The sequence below is a fragment of the Gobius niger genome, assembly GCF_951799975.1.
Source record: "Gobius niger genome assembly, chromosome: 17".
Taxonomy (NCBI): domain Eukaryota; kingdom Metazoa; phylum Chordata; class Actinopteri; order Gobiiformes; family Gobiidae; genus Gobius; species Gobius niger.
The window spans coordinates 27,756,406-27,781,387 of NC_136868.1; the positions used below are offsets into that span (position 1 = coordinate 27,756,406).

The 24,982-nt window shown below is 41.6% G+C and overlaps 1 protein-coding gene across 19 annotated transcripts in view; it reads left to right on the forward strand.

Moving 5' to 3' along the window:
- The window catches only part of lrrc7 (leucine rich repeat containing 7), a 137,710-nt gene that overhangs the window by 81,962 nt on the left and 30,766 nt on the right, over positions 1 to 24,982 (forward strand). For 9 of the 19 annotated variants that reach the window (XM_079575640.1, XM_079575625.1, XM_079575629.1 and 6 more), the window contains 18 exons: positions 7,090 to 7,292; positions 9,827 to 9,944; positions 10,990 to 11,068; positions 11,672 to 11,761; positions 11,836 to 11,892; positions 13,055 to 13,118; positions 13,195 to 13,269; positions 13,346 to 13,490; positions 14,041 to 14,113; positions 14,218 to 14,235; positions 16,651 to 16,780; positions 17,031 to 17,146; positions 17,479 to 17,548; positions 18,983 to 19,082; positions 19,207 to 19,331; positions 21,167 to 21,448; positions 22,138 to 22,260; positions 22,944 to 23,073. In XM_079575640.1, the coding sequence (XP_079431766.1) occupies positions 7,104 to 7,292; positions 9,827 to 9,944; positions 10,990 to 11,068; positions 11,672 to 11,761; positions 11,836 to 11,892; positions 13,055 to 13,118; positions 13,195 to 13,269; positions 13,346 to 13,490; positions 14,041 to 14,113; positions 14,218 to 14,235; positions 16,651 to 16,780; positions 17,031 to 17,146; positions 17,479 to 17,548; positions 18,983 to 19,082; positions 19,207 to 19,331; positions 21,167 to 21,448; positions 22,138 to 22,260; positions 22,944 to 23,073 (1,984 nt within the window). In that variant the 5' untranslated portion in view covers positions 7,090 to 7,103. The remainder of the gene's footprint in view (positions 1 to 7,089; positions 7,293 to 9,826; positions 9,945 to 10,989; positions 11,069 to 11,671; positions 11,762 to 11,835; positions 11,893 to 13,054; positions 13,119 to 13,194; positions 13,270 to 13,345; positions 13,491 to 14,040; positions 14,114 to 14,217; positions 14,236 to 16,650; positions 16,781 to 17,030; positions 17,147 to 17,478; positions 17,549 to 18,982; positions 19,083 to 19,206; positions 19,332 to 21,166; positions 21,449 to 22,137; positions 22,261 to 22,943; positions 23,074 to 24,982) is intronic. The other 10 variants (XM_079575638.1, XM_079575626.1, XM_079575632.1 and 7 more) reach the window with 5 other exon arrangements.

Below are 24,982 nucleotides of genomic sequence, written 5' to 3' on the forward strand. Positions count from 1 at the left end.
ACACACCTGCGACAAGCGTAAATAAAAATATCAGACACTGCCTGTCCTAGCTCGTCTTTGTCCCTGTCTCACTGTACGACCTACCGACCTGTGATCGCTCCTTAAAGATGGTCAAAACCGGCTTAAGTGTGGTGGTTGTTTTGACTAGAAATCGTAATTTGTAGAGAAAACATAATGTGGGTGCAATCAGTATTGGCTTTAGAAATATATTTGTTAAGGTGCCATTGACGGAGCAGCCCACATATTTCACACATGTTAGTCTTAATGTGCAATAATGTAAAATGACCCGGAGGAGAGTAAACAGAGGAGATATCTGAGCCAGACCTTCACAAACCTTCTGTTCCTGCCAGAGCTCAATAATCTTTTCATATCAAGCTGAGCTCCACCCTCCTCCGTCTCAGGTGCACACTGTTGTTGTGTCCTTGTGCAAGACGCTTCACCCACCTTGCCTCCAGTGTCTGCGTACATTGGTGTGTGAATGGATGACTGGTTCCTTGATGTAAAGCGCTTTATAAGTTGAGAGTATTTTCCAGATGTCGAGATATATCGGCTGGCTGACATAGCAGGCCGATATTTGGGCGTTTTACAATATCGGCTGATATTGGCTATCGGGGATTAGATGCCGATATATCTCCTGAACCGTTCCTTGCTTTGGAAAGTGCAGTCAGAGCTTTAATATGAGCCCTCCCACAACTTCTTAGGCCTCATGGGCGCTGAGAAACATCACGGTGAACATTGGTCACAGGTTTGTACATCTCGGATCATATTTAATATTTTATGTTGCAGACTTTTGCTTATAATTTCGGAACCATAAGAGATAGAAAATTCCTCAGGATCAAAAGCTCCAATAAATCACCAGGTAATAAACCTTTAGTCATTTTAGCTAGTTGCTAAATTAATCCCATGTGCACATAATTCAATCAATCAATAATAATAATTGTCATAATAATAGCACTAGCTGCACTATAAATAAACATTCAAAGTTACAATCATACACATTAACCATATACCTTTCTGTTTAGTATATTAGTCAATTATCTCAACAATTAGCAGTCAGGTATACAAGTTATACATGAACACAAATTAATCATAAATACATTTAGTCCATGTCAATAAAGTGCGTGGCTAAAGGTGCTTAAATTACATAGCATTAACTTCATAGAAAAGTAACTATAAACCTCACCTACCAAGCTCTTCCACGCTTTCCCTGTTTAAATATGGTTACATGAAGTGCTACACAACAAAAGTATAATTACACAAAATTAAACAATGTGGATTTTCTAAGCAGATAAAGAGGGGAACTATATTGTAAGTAAGGATTAAATAACGAGGAGCCGTGCATTCGACGGTTATAATGCACGACGCGGAGTCAAGAACACCACGACGCGCAGCGGAGTGGTGTTACTCCGCGAAGTTTAATCCGCTTATACCATGGTCCCACAAACGTAACATTTATAATAAGTATTTGTTTCATTTACTAAACTCACTAAATATGCCAGACCACCGGGACTATTTTATGTTGGTTATTAGCCGGCCACTGAAGGCTCGTCTCAGAGCGAGTCATTCTGCGCAGCTATTACGAGGATCTCAGTCAGGCTCAACGACACAACATCAGCACAGAATCACAACACAACAGGACTAACCCGGCACTTTTCCGTGGAAGTAAACACCGATGTGCGGCACTCGTGGGCAGGAGTTATTTCACTTTTACGCTGTTTAACCTGAAGCTAGCTAGCTAGCTCAACCAGCTCAACTGTTTATAGAAACAGCTGCGGTGGAGTCGCTCACACCTGAGCCCCACGAACTGAAACTTTTATGTTTGACTTTACTAATCCAGACAAATATGTTTAAATGCAGGATCATTTTATGTACGCCTGAAAATCATGAATAGCCTTAACCGTTTTCAATAGAAATGTAAAGCTCATATGTTATTAACAGTAGCTAACCTAGCTGCTCACTCTCCTCTACTTCCCATTTATCAAACATTTTGTTTTGGCCAAAAACGTTTAAATTAAACAAAATCCATCTCATACGTTCCTGTCAGTCACTAATTACGTGTTTATCTGATTCAGCTGTGTCATGCGTTGCTATGGCGATGCCCACAGCGGAGTGATATCCCAGTGATTTAACTACCGGAGTACGTGTGCGGTTATACGAAAATAATGCACGCTTGTTAGCATCCACCAGCCAATCAGAATCGAGTATTCAACTAGACCATGGTATAAGGCGTAATAATCCCAGGAGTAGTTCGACGTGGGCACAGTAAAGTGAAGATATTACTGCGTGGATGTCACACTACTCTTGGTATCATAGTTCCCCTCTGTGCTGTCCAGTCCCAGGGTCCGCTGTGGTCTGATCCTCTCTGAAGCGTGCCTCCTGCTGGGGTGCTGATATCGTCTTGATCAAAAGGAGTTATTTTTAGCCTCTGTGGCTTCTCTACGGAGAAGGCTGCAGCATCAGCAGCTTCTGACAGCCTTTAGATACAGGGTGAATGTTAATGATATAGACGCGCGAGGAAGAGACGAACACAAACAGATGGACCGACAAATCATTTGTAGATGCAAAGATCTCTCACGTCATTGTTGTGTTTTTGCCAAAAAACTGTACGTTTGAAGGAGTCTTTCCTGAACTATAAAAGTAGTTTCACATTCAATATCTTCAATGCTTATAAAGCTTATCTCTATTTTTTATGCTTTGGTTGATTTCCTCTGTTTGATAGGCTATAAAAACAGAGTTATAAAGTAAGCTGCAGATGTAGGCAGCATTCACATTGTCCACTTGGATGTAGAGCACATCTCCAGAAGTGGTAGAAATAGCCAAACTAAGTAGTGCAATCTTGAGGTATAGGCAGCTAAAAGGAGCGCTGCACTGGGTCAGATGCGGAGAAATAAATAAATAATGACAACAGGTGCGCTTCAGGGATAAAGATAATGCAGATAAACAAACGTGTGAGATGGGAACTCCGAAGTAAGATCAAAAGTCCTTTATTGCAGAGGGACGCCTGCGCGTTTCGATCCTTAAGGATCAGCGTCAGGGCATAAAGAATTCATTAGACACCGGTGTGCTCACAAGTCATGTGACAACAACATGTCACGTGAACAGACTACATATTAAAAACAAATACATATACATTACATATACAATTAGTCAACAACAACAGTTGCATCAACATGACATTAGTGAAAGCAGTGCAATACTTTGAAATGATGTCACTCATGGGGAAGTAAAAACATATTCGGTGAGAGTACTAACGCTGAATAACTGTTTCAGCACTCACTTTTGTTTTTTACTTGTGTTGCGTTCTTCATTTCAACAGAAAGCTTTGGTCACTCTTAGATTTACTCACAGTAGGAGAGGGTGTCGATACTTAAAGCCACACTGCGTAACATTCGCATTATACTCTTTCCATAAATACAAAGCAAGACAGAGACAATGGTATTTTTGCACCGGGTAATCAAATCAAAGAATGGATGTGGATGTGGCCCTAAGCTTTTCAAACCTTATTTTATTTGTCTGCCTTTAGTCAATGTCTCCATGCAGACGAGCTAGAGACGTCCCAGTGAAGTTACAGTCAGGTCTGAGGAGGTGAGGCGCTCACAACAGACGCACACATATGTTTGGTATTTTTCAATGATTAAAATATCTGTATTTATCAGGCCTGTTATTTGAAGTTTGATTTATTGAGGCAAAAAAATATCATCCCTTGTTAAAAATGTGCATAGTAACATATCTATTATGACACATGAGTTGCAATTGAATATATGTACTTAAGACAAATATTGAAGCTAAAAATATTGTTTTTCTGTCATTTATTGGTCAATATGTCAATATAGTAATTTAATTATTGTGACAGGCCTACTATTAATAAAATCAATTCTCGTAGATCTTTTATTAGGTGAACTTTCGCAGTGCGGCTTTAACTCACCTGAGGAACATCTTTGGATAAACAAATCTCAGACTGGTTATGTTGTTAAATGCTGAATACAGAAGATACTTGTTTGTTTTGTTTTGGACACATCATACCGAGCTAAGGCTGCGTTGCTGCATTAAAGCCGTTGTTGAAAGCATAACCTTGTTAAAGAGAGCTGGTTTTCCAGTGATCCAGCCCTGACTGAAACTCCCATCTGGTCTCATTACAGAATCTGGAGCATCTCTGTGATAACAATTTATCACAGACAGTTAGCGGTCCTGCCCCTTTAGATAAACAGTCCGGCGGGGGCGCTTACTTCAGTGGGATTTGGCCGGTTTAGTGTTGAGCAGAAGAGACAGGGCTGTGTGGTCTGTTCATGTATAGGCGACGTTGTACATGTCCCGTATAGATAAAGGATGGGACGCTGTCTTTAGGAACCCCCTGCTTGTGCCCATTACCTCCTTTGTCCTTTAGCTAATTTATGTCCCAGCGCTTTCAATCAATCAAACACAATGACAATTTTTCAACAGCGTCCTGTCCTCAGGCTCGTGTGGGGATGTGTGTGCGGCGTTTATGGGTCATCCCTGGGTCTGGGTGGGCTTCTTACACAGAAAAACATTATACTGGCTACACTATTGTAGTCCTGTAGTGAAAATCTGTTTGATATGCTTGTTTGACTACAATATTGTGTCAAAACATGCACAAACTAACTACCTACTATCAGCCTTAACTTGCTGACAACATTCAACATGATGAAAACCTCCATGTAGTGATGACCTGTGATGACTCATTGATATGTAGATTATTGTATGATGGACACTAGGGATGTCCCGATCCAATATTCAGTATCGGTAGCAGATCCGGGCATTTTGAGATTATCGGATTGGATCGGATTTAATGACATAATGGGGTTTCAGATTCAGGACCACACCCACAATGACATCACTAAGCTAGACTACTATCGCTAAACTAACAGTGCAACAGCAGAGACGAGTGCGTTCTCATAGGTGCACACTTTTCTTTATGCATAATGATTAGCCATGTGGTCCGTTTATGTCATTTACAGGCTCTAAAAATAATGCAATAAACCTGAACGGCCTTTAGAAGCAGATAAAGCTGAAACTATAATATCTAAGAATGATAAAACTGCCTTTGTTTTCATGTAAAATGCCCATTTTAACCTTTATATTACTCAACAGTACCTTCCAATTAATTTCACAGCTAAATCCAAAATCTCTTGCATATTCATAGAAGACCTACGATAGACTTAATACTATAGCCTAAAATATATTATTTATTATATATTTTTATTACTGTATCGGCTCTGTATCGAATGCAATTCTCGTGTGTTTGTTAGAGAACTCATAAATACAGCAAGGCAAGGTTATTAAATTGCAAACACTGCTTAGAATCATGTCTTTTTATAGCCTGCAGCACCTGATTCTATAGAAATGTGCATAATGGCTTGAATCCGATAAATCTTCTTTGCTGTGGCCGTTTGTGAGAGACAAAACCCTTCAACTGCAACTGCTTTTTTTCACGCACTATCATCATCTAAGCGTCTATTTTGCAAACGCTTTGTAAATCGGGCCCTCACTGCTCTCGCCTTGACCTGCATCCTGGTTCATCCCCCATGAGCTGCAGTGGCATCTTCCGACAGCTTTGGTTAGAATCGGAAAAAAATGGGTCAAATGCAGCACTGTGGGATTTTACGGACCCTTCCCCGATGCCCGCACTCTCCACATCGGTAAAGTGCGCATTTCCCCTTGTGCAGGAGTACACAAGGGCGCAGGGGTAGAACTGGGACAGTCCACACGCTGCCGGAAACTGGCTTTGTGATCGTGACGGGGCAAAATGTTGTGAGGAGCATGTTCTTCTCTCTGATGTCAACGCCCCTCTGTTTCAAATGTGCGCTGTGTGAACTTGCTTATCAAACGGGGCAAAAGTGTAATTGCAAAGAAAATAGTGAATGCACGGGAACAGACATGATTGAAACCCCGATGGCCGAGTTTCGCCTTTGTCTCTGGATCTGTTTTATCCCAGAACAGAGGGCAGTAATTGCGCGCCGTGATGAATCTTCACTGGAGGCTTTTAATAAGACTGTTAACCTACTTACGCCACTCGGAGCCGGAGCCAGGGTGATGGAGCAACACCGAGCCGTACAAAGGGACGGGATCGCTGTTAGAAGAACCCTGCAGTGGAAGCAAAAATCTCCTCCAGAAAACGTCACAGAAGCGTTCTAATATTCTCAAAAGCAGTGATTTTTTCCGACCGATATCCAGTCCAAATTGCTGGTCACTTCTCTAATGTTTCAGGAGTTCTAACTTGCTTATTTGTACAGTTTTCTTAGCCAATAAATCCAATAGGCTAATCCCAACACAGCTAACAAAAGGGTGGATGGTGCCTTTTGTCTTCACAGTTTGTAACGCTAACAATTTCAAATACAAATTCCATAATGTCTTCTACAAGCAACCCATTTCTCTGTCTCTGTGCAGTGTTATTATCCATAGAAACAAAAAGGAGAAGCGGCGTTCGGTCCTAACCGAGCTAGCAAGCTGGCTAACTGTCCACATCCGTTAGCCTGTGCAATGTATATATTCCCTTTAGCCAACAAGCGTCGCAAATGTTGAAAGATGCCGATGTTTTCAGCTGTTGTCAACCCATTGGCCACATTTAGGTAAGGTCAAGCCAAAGTTAGAAAGTATTTATGAATGGACATACCCTTTATATAAAAGTAAGCTAAATGCTAAATCATATTCAGTCAAGTTTCTGCCTTTTGTGAGGTCTGATACACACAACCAATGGCCACTAAACCTCCTCTTATAATATGCTGATGATGGAGAAACCACAGAAATGATATAAATGCCATGAAAAGGACATGTCATACCTCATCATACTTTAATATAGAGCCCTGGCTTCATCATTCATTTGCACGGGGCCAGGACACTCAATTCAAACGGGTCCGGGAACAGATACACACATTTCAGTCTTCTCCCAGTTGTTAACACCCCTCGACATGTTAAAAAATGACCACTGTGTGAAATGAATTCTTGATTTTAAAACCTAAAGAGCCGAACCGCGGCTGCAATGTTTGTCAGAAAGAAAATGGCACGTGCTACAAACTCACACTTTGTTTTGCGGCGTCTAACCCCGGTGTCTCCCCCGTGTGTCCCGTGCAGTGCAGTGTCTGGAGATGACCACGAAGCGGAAGCTGATTGGTCGGCTGGTGCCATGCCGCTGTTTCCGTGGCGAGGAGGAGGTGATCTCGGTGCTGGACTACTCCCACTGCAGCCTCCAGCAGGTCCCCAAGGAGATCTTCAGCTTCGAGCGCACCCTGGAGGAGCTATACCTGGACGCAAACCAGATCGAGGAGCTGCCCAAAGTAAGGGACAGTTGTTATAAAGTCATTATTGGGTCATTGAGGGTTACTCTACAGAAGGCGTGAACATATTCTTACCTCTGTATTGAAATTTTACATTTTAGGCTTTTGAATAATGTCTATGTATGGGCATGCTGGGGCTTTCCCATGGATGAAACCATGATGAACACACATTAACTACAGTTTTTTTGTCTATCATGTAGCAACTTCCAGGCAGTACAAAATTGGAGCGTGTCAGCAGTAAAAGAAGAAAGTAAATGGTTTTAGTCATCATAATACTAGGGCTGCACCTTACCAAAGATTTTCTTGATCGCCCAAAAACATGCCTTGAGCAGTGATTTGTCGACTAAAAGGAGGCGCTGACAAAACTCACCTGACCCAAACTGCACTCAAGATAATTACAGGAGCTTGTGCTGTAACTATTAATGCATAGGAGAACTCGGAAATCGCGCGTTTTACACAGAATTTCACTTTTCAGCCTCCAGCCCCCTCACTCGTCACCCGTCATCACTCGACATCATCGGCCCCATTCTCAAATGTCCTCCGGGGCCCGACATCGTGTGCCACTTGTCTCTGTGACGCCGTAATGTAAACACCAACCATGTGTTTTATTGTGAAATACGGCGTGCGTGTCAGACTTCCTCTCAGCCCGCTTGACTTACTGCTGTGCGGTGTAGTGATGAATCGGGGGTTACGTGAAGGTCCTTGTGAAGCCAGAATGAGGCGGGGGGGGGAGACACAGCGGGTCCATGTGCTGCTGCGCCTGACGTTACACGTTACACTTTCGGTTTCGATCTTGGCGTGTTTCACTGGAGCCTCTGAGCTCTGATGAACAGGCTGTCAGACTCGCGTAGAGGCTATTTCAGTGTAGGACCATGTTATTTGTGGATTAAACAACTCATAGCCTGTAGAAGTCTGGCCTAGAAGGAAAAGCCTCGCCAAGACACAGAGCTGCAGACCTCAGCTGCTGCTCGTGCGCACCCAGGAGGAGAAGCGCTCTCTTGTCCTCATTTCTCTCCTCGATGTGTGTTTTTTTCTTTAGCAAAAGCATTTCACACACAAAATCAAAGGTCACCATTGTCTGTAAAACTCTGATGAAGCATATGTGTTTTTACAAGGAAATATTAGCCCCAAGTAAAAGATAGAGCTGTCACAAGCCTTATGTTAATTGAGATCTACACAGCCCTACAAAACACTTCTCCAGGTTCGTATTTCATGCAGGAACAATGCTACGACATGGTTTAAAGCTCAAAAAAGTTGAGGGAGTCAGGGAAGGAAAGCGCGGGGGGGATGAAGCTCTCCCTCAGTCGGCCGTACCTGGCCCCGAGACTCCGCAGCCCTCCTCCCTGAAGGCAGCAAACCGAAGAGCCTGTGTGATCGGTGCATGGGAACAAAACCAGTATCTGTCAGTGCATTAATTTCGACTACAGCCTTACCCGGATTGGCTCAAGACAGATCCGATCGAAGGTTAAACCCGCACCGCACCGAGTGATCACGTCAAACTAATCGAAATCGAGCCTCCACAAAGACTAAACCAGTTGTTAACCTCATTGAGAAAGTGCTTTGTTCCCCGTCGCGTGCTTTTGTTCACGGTGTATTAATAGGGTCTGATTTAGCTGTCTTCATTATGCGCTGCCCTGTTATTCTCTGTGATGTGGGGGTATTTATAGCTGAACTGTGTTGCGGAGCTGTATTTTTTTTTTTTTTTTTTGCCGCCTCGCTCCCTCCTGTATCCGTTTTGGCGCTGGCTGCTTCTTCATGTAAATCCTGTTTTTATTTTTATTTTTTTATCTTTGTGTTGGGTGTTTTCAGTGCGCCGTGCGTTGAGCCCCGGGGCCGAGCTGTATAAGGAGAAGATTAATTCGGCATTATTCAGGAAAAGAAAAAACAGCAGCTTTTCCACAACATTAGGGATGCGCCTCCAGCAGCTCACACTGTCTTATTTTGAGGCCTTTTATAGCGCAGTTAAAGTCCTGTGTTTTTTCTTTTTTACTGACGGTGATAAAATGCACTTGGACAGGATTTTGGCTCGCACGTGCGTGAACTGGGTTGACCCATGTCAAAACCCCAGTGTCCGAATGTTTTCGTGCAGCCCTGTCACCACCTCTGCGGAAGGTTTCAGGCAATTACGCATTATTTTTGGTTGCTTGAAGTACTCGCAGTTGCTAATCTCTCGTAGCATTTTAGGTATATTACTGTGTGATATTGCAGCTGTCACGTTTGGAGTTATTTTTTGTGCAGATGTAGCCTGAGGTTGCAGTGATCCCTATGTCGTGTCCCCGTCTGACAGTTAAGAGTGGGGAAGTTACGATAGTTGAGCCTCTGATAGCACTTTTCCTTAAGAATTTGACATTTGTTTACATTTGGTGCAATGTGGCGGCAGGTGTCAGCAATACTTAAGTCGCCCGGAGGCACTGGTTGAAGGGAGTGTCAAATACAGAGGACAAACATCTCAACAAGCAGTGAAAAAAAATGTTTGCGTTATTGTTTTCTATTTCGCAAATTGACTTGTTTCCCCCCGTCGTCGTGTTCTTCAGCAACTGTTCAACTGCCAGGCCTTGAAGAAGCTGAGCATGCCCGACAACGACCTGTCCAACCTGCCCACCACCATCGCCAGCCTCGTCAACCTCAAGGAGCTGGACATCAGTAAAAACGGTAACAGGAAACAAGGCAAATGTTGAATTGGCTATACTGTTAATGCTTTCACGGGTGAATATGTAAACCGAAAGATTGTGCTAACTATGCTAACACAAAACACATTCAGTAGCTAACAAGTTGTTCGTGTCATTCGCATTAATGACTCTTTATGGTTACCGTGTCGTGTCTTGTCTAGGAAAGAACAAAAGCTTTCTACAAATGAGCCTTTTTTGCCACTACCACACTCCATCAGTAACTGGAGGCCAGCTTAAAGTGATGGTCTGTAAGTTTAAATGTTGAAAGACGGCCTGGGCCTGCAAATGGACATAACATAAGCAATATTAAATAGTTATATTTTTGGGAGCTTGATTGTTTGCTTTTTAAATAGAGGTCAAGGCCAATGCCGATTTTTGGGGATTTTTATTGGCCGATGCCGATATACTCAGCCGATATTTTTGACCTATATTTTTGGCCGTTTCAGCAGTGGCCGGTTTTATTGTATTACTTTAGGTGATCCAATCATAGTTTCTGCCCCAGCTTTTATTCGCTGCCGTTAGCATTAGCATACTGTTGTGGAGGTTGAGGTTTAGTGAAACTTTAGTCAAACCTGTAGCTAACCTGTTTTCATCGTCTCCCTCTGTTCCCCTGAGGCCAAGGAAGTTGTGGGCGAACACATTTTAAAGCCCTGACTTCTTTCGAATGCAAAAAACGGGAGGTCTCAATCACTTCCGGAGATATTGGCTTTTATCAGCGCTAGATCGGCCGATAGCCGATATTTTAAAATCCCCAAATATCAGCCCGATATATCGTCCGACCTCTGATTTAAAATGTCTCTCTCTCCACATTTTGCAATCCTACAGACTATCACTTTAAAGAGCAACTTAAGGCCAAAACATTTTTTTTCTCCTGATAAACGTGCTCCCGTTTGTTTATAAATGTATTTATTGATTTATTTTGAAGCCACTGGTCCAAAGAGGCGACCCGCACTGGTACTTTAAGACTGTAAGCTTTACGTACTCATGACTAACCTCAGCACTAACCGTCTGTATGTTGACAATAACAGGGATCCAGGAGTTTCCAGATAACATCAAGTGCTGTAAAGGCCTGTCTGTGGTAGAGGCCAGTGTTAACCCCATCACCAAGTAAGAGTCTAACAACCACTCACCACCACCGTACTCACCCACTCACAAGCCCATTCTATCGTAACTAGCAACGATCGTTTACTGTTAAAGTGCGATATAGACGCATCATCATTTGTGTTACAACATTCTTTGTTGTATTAATAATATGTTCTGATAATACATCCGAGAACAGATGACTATTAACGCCCTATTTATTGTAGGTTATATTTGCAACTTGTGCGCCCGGAAATGTCTGTATACGCATTTCAATTCTCAAAAAGTAAAATTGCCATCATAAAATCCATTGAGATAAAGCAAATTTGGCTGCCAGCCCATTGCAAAACAGTAAAGTAAATTGCATCTAACCACAAAACCACAAAAAAAGACCTATGATAGATAATGTCAAGCCTAAAGTGATTTAATTATGATCTACATATAAAGAAAGACTGCTTGACTGTCCTCCGTTGTGTATTTGCGACATTATCTTTGACCATGACTCATCTGCGGCCAACAGAGGTAACAGCGCTAATATTTCTGTTGTCATGGCGACGCGAAGGCTGTCCAAGGCCACACTCGCCGCCGTGCATCAATGTCTTTTTAAGCGTTTACTGTCTCCCCTCACAGACTCCCCGATGGTTTCACACAGCTCCTCAATCTCACTCAGCTTTTCCTAAACGATGCCTTCCTCGAGTATCTGCCGGCAAACTTTGGCAGGTAACATCTCTGTCATTTGGTCAAACCGCTGCTTTGCCACTTTTGTGATTTCTTGGTTTCCATTCGTCTATCAGACTCTCTAAACTACGGATCCTGGAGCTGAGGGAGAACCATCTGAAAACAATGCCAAAGTAAGGATTGTTTTCAAGCATGGCTGATTTGTAATTGTGAGCAATCATTAGTTTACTGTCGAGGACCCAATCAATCGCACAAATACACACGCATTCATACACAATCTACTAAGATTCTGTAGGACAGGGCAACGTAAGGCCTATGGGCAATATCCGACCCTCCAGCATATATCTTCTGGTCGCTCAAATGATTTTGCTGCAAATGACATGAACCCAAATTAAAGGTTCATTAAAACACTCCAAAAATCATGAGAATATGATCAATTCCTTACATTTTTTTCCGAGGGAGGACTCCCAGATCCCCCATTTAGTATATATGAGGAACAATGCTACTTTTGCGTCCATGGATAAAAAATGGCCCCACGACCAAGCAAACAGGTATTGAGTGTGTGAAAATCTCCACTCTTGGCGATTTCTGTCCAAACGTCATGTCGTGTGGTGTTGTCTATTGTATCGAGACTCTTCAACCAGTCATACCATATGTACGGGGGCTGACATGTGTCGGTGGTTTGGCCCGGCTGGCCTTCTGCCTCCTGTGCAACTGTGCTCTGTCTCCTCATTGAGTGTTGCTTTGCCATCTGGTTGACCTCCACGTTTGTAGGTGTTTTGTCGTCCATAAGATTTAAGCACTTGGATGAACACTTGATGCCAGTGACGTCTCGTTCGTCTGACGCCCTGTTCTATCCGTTTGAAGTGTGTCTAAAAGAGTCCCCCGTACATAAGGAGTCTGAGAGATTGTCTTGATACGACTGAGGAATATACAGTAACAGTATGTAACTATGGTTCTCTTAGAGCTGAGAATATCTTCCCACTCCGGACTCCTTTACTTCAACATCATCAATGAGGGCTTAGTCTTTCTAGTGTCATCGGCTTCTTACAGGTGGTGTCTGTAAAAAAAATCCACATCACCTCACCACCTGGAGTCCTCGTACATATTATGCAACTGGGTGGACAGCTTGTCTCTTCGCTGGAAGCGTGGTTACGTACTGCAAACATAAGTGGTAGAATAAGTAGGAAGAACTCCCAGCCTTTATTTCTGTAAAGATGAGCCGTGGCTAACATCATTTAATGTTTCTTTATTTGTTGGAATAGTGAAAACAATGGCCGTATGTGCTACAACCTACACACTATTCCTGTAAAGCATTTGTTCCTCTGCTCGCAGGTCAATTCACAGACTCACACAGTTGGAGAGATTAGATTTGGGTAGCAATGAATTCTCAGAAATGGTAAGAATACACTTTTGTTTTCAGACTATATTTTCATACAATATAACCCCATAACATTTCCTTTTTTCTGTTTTAGCCTGAAGTATTAGAACAGATTCACAACCTGAGAGAGCTGTGGATGGATAACAACTCTCTACAAAACATACCAGGGGTACGCCACGGACATTACAAGAAACATGAGCGTCTCACTTCTTCTGTATTGGTCTTGACTTATCTTCTACCTGCAGACAATAGGGAAATTACGTCAGTTGCGGTATTTGGATTTAGCAAAGAACCGTATCGAGACGCTGGACTCTGATGTGTCGGGCTGCGAGGCTTTAGAAGATCTGCTGCTATCATCCAACATGCTACAACAGCTTCCTGACTCCATAGGTACAAACTCATCAGGTTTCACACGCACGCAGGTGGTGATGGGGAGACTGACAGTGAGATGCTTCGGAGTAGGGCCGGTGACATCTGGGTGTCACTCGATTTGATATGTTACGTGATACATTTGTCATTACTGACTCCTTGCAGTGTACTGTATTCGCAGCCACGTTTGGGAAGAAAAGACCAGTGCGTCGCATCTGCAAAGTGTTATAAGTGATCATAAACCTGGAAGTAGCACCAATGTTGAAAATGCTGTAAACTACACTGGAGCACTCGGATTTCCTTAAGTTATAAAATGACAAGTGCTGACCCTATGGCCTTATTGATATGCATGAATTCATCCGAAGTATCAACATCAACATTGGAAGTTTTGGTATCGCATCGTGATTCGTGATGCAAAATATCGCGGTATATCACTTGATCGATACTTTGGTGCACCCCTAGTTTTGGCGAAGTGATGGCAGAGGGTGGGATGTTTTGACTCGAGCTTTTGTTGTTCCTGTTAAAATGCACCTGAAAACCATGAAGTTCTTTCCCCTTTCTTCTGCTTTAGGAATGCTAAAGAAGATGACAACGCTGAAGGTAGACGACAACCAGCTGACCTCACTGCCTAACTCCATTGGGAGGTAACTTCAGCACTTCCACACTGACTTCTTACTTTTCCTTTGATTTTGACATTTGGTTTGGGCTCTGAGTTGTCTTTGTGTTGTGTTTGCTGCCACGGCATTAGCCCAAAGCCCAAGCAAGGGTGAGTAACTGTAGCGTCGAGTGTCCCTGGGGTGCGTTCAAGGACAGAGCCGATCAATAGTGTTAAAGATGCCAGCTAATGGACTTTGTTTGCTTAATGTATGCTAGCTACTGTCTTTTACCTCCATAGTTTGTCTAAAATGGTTAAAAAATTAAATGAATAGTCCTTGAACACATCCCGGGCTTTAGTTAAATAAGTTCATGAATAGATCCTCAAAGCTTGTATAGTTCCTGCCTTGATCCTTACGATGATTACTTGCCCTTTCTTATCCCTCTTTTGTGAATCACATCGTAGCATTTTTATGGACATACAACAGTCTAGAAACTGTAGAATTAGTAAAAGAGAGTACTGTGCTTTGCTTCAGTCACAGAGGGTAACATGCCAGTGCATTGTGACCTAGTGACCCTATGGCCAAAGACTGTGAATAGAGGAATGAGGGGAAAACCTCTACAAAATGTTTTTTTCTATGCTTCAATGCGTTTTACACAATAGTGGTTCTTAAATAGTTTAGTTCGGAATCCACCGTCAACGGGGTCAAGTGTTACGACATGGAGATTACAATAAAATGCTGTTCTCCCATCTGCTCTTCTGCATTTAGTTTGAAGCGGGTCTAAGCCAATATAGCATAACATGAACATTTCCGAGGGGCCTTTTATTGTGGCCAGCCTAAGGCACACATGTGCAATATTCATGCTGCCGTATTATCAGCATCTTGATATGCCAGCTGTGGGATGGGAGGGATTATCTTATGATAGTGACTTTCAGCCAGTTATCAGGGTTTTCTCTGGGAATTCAAAAGTATTAAAAGACATACAATTAACTGTGGCATAATTAACGCCTGAAATGTCATTAAAAAGCATTCAGTTTGCTTTGAGAAAGTGCATCAAATGCGCATTGAACTGTTTTGACTACTACTACTACTACTCAAAAGTTTGTTGTTCAATTCCCCTCATTCCTCTGTTTGGCGGGATGTTTGCAAATCTTATTATATATCTTATATAAATATTCATTATTCACAGACTTATTTCTTTGCATTTGTGGCATTAAAACTATAGTATTTGGCATTAAAACGCATTAGGTCTGTCTTGCTGCTACTTGTATAAACCTTGTGCAATACACTTTGTTGTAATACCTTCCATTATATCTATGTATGAGGCTTTTCTGTGTAAATGCTAGCAACACCTTCTTGCCATACTTAGCGCTTAGCTCATACCGGCTCCAATATTGAATCAATGTCCAGTCCACGTCCCGCTGTCCGCTCACCTCTGCTCTCACCATCGGGAGCGTATGGTGGCCCAGATGGTCCAGTCCTGTGGGAGTAATAGCGGCAGACTCCTGCAGTGTTAGCTGTGACATGACATTATTGTAAAAGCGCTGGATCATTAGCATTAGCCCACAGTTAGCATGCCGGGGTCAGGCCTCAAAGAGGTGTGATCTGAATAAATGAAGAGCAAATGTGATGGGAAATCATTATTTTATCAGTGCCCTTAGAAAGTTGACGTTAAACTACTATCACTTTTATTTTGAGAAGTTGGACCTAGATGATTGTAATTGTTGTGCTTGTTTTAAAGCATATTGTAGCTCAACAGTCCTGCCCACCTTGATCCTCACTTTGGTCCTATTCATTATCCCATAGACTATTCTATTAGATTTTTATGAATCTTGCTTATGTTGTTATTTGGTTTCACCAGTTTTTGAAGGTTTAATAAAGAGTGGTGGAGCTAAATAGAGATTTTTCGTTTCATTATTTCATATCAACTATTGTTTATAAATTGTGCTATACAAATAAATTTGATTTGGATTCAATTTTCTTTCCATATTTATTCATTTTCTATGAAAAGTCTATGGGAAAATACTAGTATTTTTAATTTTACTTCCAAAAGTGGGCTTCAAGTTAGGCTGGGCTATAGAGTGCATGCCAGCTCCGTTGCTTTTATATCATAAATCTGTATTGTATGTATCTATTTTGTAAAAATGTTTCTTTTTTATTGTATATGTAATTTTATTATGGTTAATAGTGAAAATACCAATACTTACATGTTAATTTTTCCAGTACGTGCTTGCGTGTAAGTGTATATGTGCTTTGTACTATTTAAAGGATGACTTTGGTATTCTGTTACTGATATTTGAAGTATTTTACCTTTTTATATAATATTATTAACAGAAATAACTGTTGCATTGTGTGAGTGTTTGTTTTTCCCTTATTTTTATTACTGTGCTCTTTGCAAACTTGATTGCTATGTTTAGTTTTGACAAAATACTAATTTCTGTTAAAATGTAGTAGAAACAAACAAAACAAAAAAATGGCTAGATTTACAAGAGCGTTCATTTATACTGTAGAAGCTGAAGTAGAAACCATTTTGTAAATACCATAGAGCATGTATATTTTTAAATCTCTTTGCTTCTGTGTCTCAGTCTGTCTCTATTGGAGGAGTTGGACTGTAGTTGTAATGAATTGGAGTGTTTACCCCCCACTATCGGCTACCTGCACAGTCTGAGAACGTTTGCGGCCGACGAGAACTTCCTCACGGAGCTCCCGCGAGAGGTAACCATTCAAGGACAAAGAAAACCAAATGATAAACAACATTATCTAGTAATTGACAGACATGAGAACTTTTGTGTCTCATTATGAAACGAACACGGTTAATAAGCAGCTGAAAAATGCACATGGTAAATCAGCCGGTTTAATATCTCTGTGTCAAATGTATGTTTTTTGCCAAACTTTGCACTTTTCTGAGTTTGCAGTGAAAGAAATTGTTGTTGATTCATTCTAACTTTCATGCATGTGTTTTCAGATCGGTAACTGTAAGAACGTGACCGTGATGTCTTTGAGATCGAACAAACTTGAGTTTCTCCCGGACGAGATCGGGCAGATGACCAAACTCCGAGTGCTCAACCTTAGTGACAACAGGTACGCGATACTTACAGTGCAGACTTGTGCAACCGCCTGAAAGAGAGAGGATCCAACTTTACAACATGGATTCTGGCAGGTAGGAATATCACTGCAGTGCAATGAAGGGAGAGAATAATCTTAAGATTAATCTTGAGGAAAAAACTCCCTAGTGGTGGAACAGTGGTGGAATTGATGGAGATGGTAGAAGTTTTGCTAGTACTGTACATATAAACTATATAGGAATGTTGCATAGTAGCATGATGCTAACTTCCTGGGGTAGGGGTACGATGAGAATAATATAGCAGATATGGCTGTCTATTTAGATATGTTCTGTGGTTTGTTTGTTTTAGGTTGAAGAATCTGCCTTTTACCTTCACAAAGCTCAAAGACCTAGCGGCTCTGTGGCTCTCCGACAATCAGGTATTCAAATATTATGCAAAATCTGAATATTTTTAGAGCTTTTCACCACGTTACATACACCACATACCTCGTGTTCAGAGTAAGAAAAACAAAACCTACAGCTCAAAACTTTGGGGTGACTTAAAATGTCCTTACTTTTGACAGAAAAGCACGTTTTTCAATGAGGATAACATTAAATAAATCATAAATACAGTCTAGACTTAGTTCATGAAATGGGTGATTTGTAATGGAATACCTACATAGGTGTGTAGAGGCGCATCGCTCCAGTGTTCTAATGGTACATTGTGTTAGCTTATCATGTTAAAGGGTAATTGATGATTAGAAAACCCTTGTGCAATTCTGCTAGCACTGCTGGAAACTGTTGTGCTGATTAAAGAGCTATAGAACTGGCCTGGGTGACCCCAAACTTTTGAGCGGTAGTGTATGTACATACAATATAGAGGGTAATGCTATTGTATTGAGGTAGACTACTTGTATGTAAATAATTGAGTACAAACATACCACCATTTATTCCATCATAAATCCATGCTCTAGTGCTATCAATCCTGCTATTCCACAAATAGCTCAGCACCAGTGATTCAGACGAGTTGTGAAGCAACTATGAGCCAGTCAAAAAATGGTTTTCATTGCAATAGCCGAGGATTTAGCAAAGCAATAAGCCCTTGTACAAAAACAATATAAGCTACGAAACAGGACAATAGCTGCATGTCGTTTCTGCCAAATTCAAGCTAACGTCACATAGCACACGCAACTTCAATCTTATCGTGACTGTGACACAACTAAACTTCACAAAACCAACCTGTCAATTTGGGTTATGAAATGGTAAAACTCACCACGGAGATAGGAAGAGTGAAGAGTGAGAAGAAGTCCCGAAAATGGTTCTGTGGGTCCTGGAGGGGGTTACAATAACTATTTTCACTGCCTTTCACGGCAAATATGCTGTTAGGGGCGTGAATAATGCTATGACCGAGAGGCCCATTGCTCATTATTTACGAAATGATCTGGGAACCATAACTCAAGACAGCCAATGGAGCGGTGTAAAAGGCACCTGCTTGGGGGATGAGTTGTGTCATTACATCAAAACAGTGATCTGCACTTCCATGGATCTAGTAGTTTCTATTGTGGGCCGGTGTGGTGCAACACAGGCCTGTTCACACATGTTTAAGTAATCTTTGAGTCTACCGTGGCAACAACACACTACAGCCTCTTCTGATACTGGCACTGATGTTCCAACAGTAAAACACATCCACGAGCTAGGAAGAGGGTTTGCTTTGATAAGGAGTGTGTATGAAAAATGTAATTCTCAGCCACAAAACAAATAAAAGTAACCAGACGTTTCACCACCTGCCTCTTGGGCCAACCACTTCACCTCACTGACTTTGATAAAAGCCTGTATAACTTTTAATGAATGGACCTTGGATCGTCTCTTTGCAGTCCAAGGCTCTGATCCCGCTGCAGACTGAGGCCCATCCAGAAACCAAACAGAAAGTTCTGACCAACTACATGTTTCCTCAGCAGCCCAGGCATGACGAAGGTATGCTTATACTATATTGCACTTTAGTATTTAGTATTTTGATAACATCATTGCCATATTTTAGAGAACCGTTTCCATCCTGATTTTACAATTCAGAATGTGTTTTTGTGCGTGGCGTTGGCAGATTACCAGTCGGACAGTGACAGCTTTAACCCCACTCTTTGGGAGGAGCAGCGGCAGCAGAGGATGACCGTGGCCTTTGACTTCGAGGACAAGAAGGAAGACGAGGACAACTCTGGGAAGGTCAAGGTTAGGTTTATACCTCAGTGTCTTAGATGTCTGCGTCTACAGTATGTTACTGGGACATTCACTTAACTCTGTACCATAGTTTCTTCTCTGTGTGGAGGTTGCATGTCATCTTGGTGTGTGGTTTCCTCTGGCTGTCTGGTTTCACAAATCACCCACCATCATCAACAATCATGGTAATAGCCTTTTAACCCCCGCCTTAAAGCAGTACTATGTAACTTGCTTACCTTAATAAATCCTTTTTGTAGTCCCTGTGGGGGTAATACAAGTGTTAATGGGAGGATTGGGGGGTCTTTCATCTCCCCCTGGTGTCTCTGGCCAGAAAACCACAATTGCAGCTTTCCCTGCTCCGACCCGGAAGCCCCAATACACACTGATGGAATCACGAAGAAGAAGCTAACAGGCTAACGGGCAAAGCTAACTGTGGGCTAGCGCCACTTAAACAGTATTTACAGCCAAGTTTGAGTGAAAAAAATGATCTCCATTATGTGATTGGATGTACAATATCTTTTCTGTCAGCGTAGTATTTACTCTCACAGACAATTAATGGGTAAAAAAAAACGTAACTTGCTGCGACACCTGCAATGGCGCTTATAGCCACTAGGGGCATGAGTTACATGAGCTACTGATTTAACCAAGTTCAGCATTGCCCAAATGAAAAAGGTTGCAGCCTATAGGCCAGTGTAGCGCCTCAGTAGAAAGCTAAGACCTACAAAACTCATCTAAACAGATCTTTTTCCGTGCGTTGTTGCAACCTTTTATTTTTAACGCTTGTTTGTTGCTCTTTTGTCCCTTTGTCGTCATATTTTTGTTCTCGGCTTGTTTTTGTCGCTATTTTGACACCTTTTTCAGGAAGCTTTTAGATTTGGGTAAAGCCAAACTGGAGAAAATGTGCTTGGTTACGAAGGAGGGGGTTTAGAGGTTCAAAGAAAGGCAGCCTCATCTTATTTAGTCCTCACCGGAGATGGTTCATTTGTCTCGTAGTAACATGTCAGAGGTGCTGGACCATGAAGAGACCGGATCAGCCTCTCTACGACTGGGTCAGACACAGGACCTTTGGCTTGGGACAGGTTTTTTTCTGCTGATGTTGTTGACTTAACGTGGCTGTTTAAGTTCAGGTCTGAGTTCACTTGTGTGCTGTGTTAACCTCTGACCCCCCCCCCCCGCCTAAACCAAACACATTTTCTTCACTTCGGCTTTAACCAGATCTAAAAGCTTCTCGACTGGAGTTTATAGACTATAGGCCAGAGTAACGTAACATTTGAAAGCTAAGAGCGACAAAACTGATCGTGACTTTTTTGTTATGTTGTCACCGTGGTGTTGTCACATTTTTGAAGCTTCGTTGTCTAGTTTTCATCTTGTTTTTGTCACTTTTTTATTGTGTCCTTGGTTTTTTGCACGTTTATGTGGCTCTTTTTTTTGCTTTTTCATCGTTTTTGTTGTTTTTTGTTGTTGTTGTTGTTTTGTCGCTCTTGTTGCTTTTTGGTCACTTTTTGTTGCGTTTTCGTCGCTGTTTTGGCGCCTTTTATCAAGAAGCTTTTAGATTTGGGTAATGCCAAACTGGAGAAAATGTGCGAAAATGTGTATACTTATTTAAATACAAAGGTCATAACTGTTTCATTTTCTTCCCAGCCCCAACATTTGTCTTTGTAAGTTTATGCCACTTTTTCTATTTCCTAATATTGCTGCTCTCTTCTTACTTTGGTCACTGTTTTTGTCTCGAACTGTATATTCATGTAACTTGTTCGTACTGATGCAAAAAAAAAAAAAAAAAAAGATCCCTTTTAAAATGAATTCTTTCATTCTAAAGTTGTCCATTTTGCTGCTCATCCATTCAGGTGGAGATCAACCTGAAGCGGTACCCCACTCCTTACCCGGAGGATCTGAAGAACATGGTGAAGTCAGTGCAAAGTCTTGTGGGTAAGAGCGTGCACGCGGGTCACGTGCACCAGCTCCAGCTTCAGCACCAAATCCAACACCAACATCAACACCAACATCAACACCAACACCAACACCAGCACCAGCTGAGCACGGGCACCGTCACCTCCGGGACCAACATGGAGCACTCCCACATGAGCAAAGAGCCGTACGAGCCGCCCTGGCCCCTCCCGCCCAAAGAGGTACGTGTTTCAACCAGACCAGAGCAGAGTGAATGATGAGCTTTTCATTTCTGTTTAGTTTAATTAGCTTTATTGTCATTTCTATCACACGTATTGCACTTATATTACGCTTCCCTCAAACCCTTGGTGCATCCTCTCCTCTGTGTGTTCAAGGTCTATAAGAGTATTCTGGTACTTTAACGATACTTGGTTTTTGATACCGATACCTCAATTATACTTTTTCCGATACGTATATTAAATTATTTTCCATCTACAACAAGAAAACAGATCAAAAATGTGTGGAAGATCTGCAAATTTACAACAGTTTATCACCAATGTCAAGTAATGTGTGAAAAATGGGGAATAATTTGGGGGGAAACTGGAAGAAATTGTGGCAAAAATAAGGACAAATTGTAATGGGAAAAATGTGAGAAAATGGGCGGAAATAGGGAAAATATTAGTATTAAAAAATAGCAAAAATAAGGGGTCGGAGGGATGGGGGATTTGGAAAGCGAGAAAAAATTGTGGCAAAAATATGAACAAAAATGTGTTTAAATTTTAGGAAAATAGGGCAAACATTGGGCAAAAAATCGGGGAAAACAATAGACCAAAATTGGGGAACCAAACATTAATTTGAGCGGAAACAACCGAGTCATTTGGTCACCAAACGTTTTCACGTATAGTTATGTTGCTGTGCGTGTCCCTCTTAGGTGACAGATCGAGAGATGCAGGATTTCTCTCAAAACCAGCTCATGGACCAAGTGCCAATGCACAACTCGGGTATAGACATTCCCAAACGCAAAGACAAGGAGGACCTGACAGAAAGCTCTGAGGTACATGTCTTACTCTTTTTATATTCAAATGAATAAGCCTAAACAATAATACAGTGAAAGGCAGATCATAGGCTCATCGCAGGGCAACACTAGGCTAGTTCTGACTTTGAGGTAGAGTCGGGCGCTTTTCCCCAACGCCTTTGATTTTCTGATAAAAAAGACTTGGTTTACGATCCCCCCCCCCCCCCCCCCCCCCCTCCATTTAAAACAAAATAACTGCTGACGGTAAACATATTTTAAACTATATTTATTGTTTTTAGGTCAAGTCTATAAACAAACCCAAAAATAGGAAGTCACTGGAAAGAAACAACTGAAAAGTCAAACAATCTTTAAAAAAGAAAAATATGAATTGATTTCACTAACCAACTCGATTTTTGATTCAAATAGATTTTTTGCCCAGCCCTACTGATGTGTGGTCATTCCTTCCTGTCTCTGTTTTATGCCTTCTGGGGAGTTAGCAGATTCTAACTCATCATAGAACTGAATGGGAGCTGGACACAGAAATCAGCCTGATGTTGCTGTGCAAGGAGCCTATGGCAGTGTTTCAGGGGACATGAATAACTTCAGTTCAGTTTGTTAATGTGTATAGTGTAATTAGATTCTTTAACATATTAAACATATGATGTTTTTGACTGTGCAAGTACATTATTTGATAAATTCCTTCTCACAATTTTAAATTCTAGGTTCTTTATTCCCCCCAGGACTCGATGGGTGGCTCTCCTAATGACATCCGCATCTCAGACATGAGGCCCACCCTGGTAGAGCCCCCCATGTACAAGCCGAAGGTGGTGCTGCTGGGCAAAGACAAGAAAGGTACGGATAAGCTCAAGAAAGATTTCACAAACTGTCAAAGTGCCCTGAAACCCGCGCTTTAGTTCAGTGATGTGCAGGAAAGCTGAGTTGTATGACATGACTCAAATGAAAGTGTATAATGCCATCTACACCTCAGATGCTTTCATTTTATTTTTGTGCCAAAACCGCTATATAATAGAAATCAAACTTACTGTGTATAGTCTAATTATACTAGTTCGTCACACTCTTAAAATGCACAGCTTAGACTTGGCCCGAGGTCTTTACTCAGCCACATTCAGTGCACATGGGGAGCGACTGGCGAGAGCGCTGCATTGTTGGCTTCAGGCCTCTCTGCCTCCAGGTGTAACAGCAGACACAGAAAGAGGGTCAGGTTCTAAATGGACTTAGCTCCAATTAATCCTCCTCTGTGACTAATTCACGGACACTATTACAAGACGCCCGGAGCTATGTACATTACACTGCATTAATCAGCCCCCATGTGAAACAAGTGTGAGGTCGGCTCCGCGCTAAACTCTTCTCTAAGGCTTAAGGCATGAGGAGTCGCGAAGCCGCGTCATGTAGTCACAGTTCGAAGCTTTGTATAAATGACAATATTGCTATTTACAAAGGCTTTAGTAATCCTAAAAGTGTAACCCCACCCGAGATGCACTAGTCTCGAACCTGAGAATCGAAGTCACGTCCAAGTCCCACGCTTTCTTATACTCATTAAATTCATGGTACAATAAACCAATATTAAAATTGATGAAAGCCTGTAAATTAAAAACTACTATCAGACAAATATGAGCTTTTTGTAAAATACCACAATATCTCTCTTAAGCTAAAAGCCATTCAGGGTCAGACGATCCCAATGTAATGGAGAGTTAGGAAATGTAGCACTAATAAGAACTATCTAATACTGTCTACTGCTGCTGTGGCCAAAGGTGTGTCATTCATTCAACTCTTCCTACCACACCGCTACATTTCCTCACAAATGTACGCTGTCACAAGCATATCATAGTATGTTGCTGAAGTGGCCTGGATCATACTGCAAATACACTCAACCCTTACACCATCTGCTGCGGTGATTAGTAATACTCTCAAAGAAGTAAATGTCAGCCTTACCTTGAAAACGCAGGTTGACAAACTCACTGGTGATATGAGGCTTATTCTTTAGTATCTTCAGTCTGTAGCTACACGACAGGATCCACTAACAGCTTTAGGTCTGACAAAAATAATCACTAAATGAACACGATAGTCTCGTCTTGCTGATGATTGAATCACCAATCACTTTATTGAAATGCGTATTTGAGTACTTGTATTACATTCATCATGTCTTCTTGTTTCAACAATTGTTTAAAAGGTTAGACAGACACTAGGTAGAACACAGTCTTGTTTAAAAAGCTTTCACGTTTCAACGGAGTGGGAATTTTACTTCAGTCTTCCTCCTTCCTTAAGCAGCCAACCCCTCTCCAAACGGCGCCACCCTCCTCACTGTCACTGTAGCGCATATACTCCGCTAGTATTAAGCCCAATGAAGGCTTACCGCAGTGCGCTTTTAATTACAAAGAAGAGAAAATGTTGTATTTTTCCATACTCGCAAATACCAGTATACGTAGTCCGAATCTAGCCTGATGCTGTTTGGATGTATTGTTGAGTGCTAGCACAAGTGCAAATGACACTAAAAGGGCTGGGACAGATCTCTTAAAATGCAGCATTTACCCTTTATCATTAGAACAAAAGGTTTGTTAATATCAATCTTACCGCATTGTATTACAAGGGCACATATGCTGTTTCTATTACACAATGAAATTTAATTTGTTTCACATTTTTAGCTGCCATTACATAATTGGGTGCTATTACAAATTGCGATTCTCCAGAGCCTCGTAAAGCAAGAACCAATCATCATAGTGTAATTAGGAAATAAGCCTCT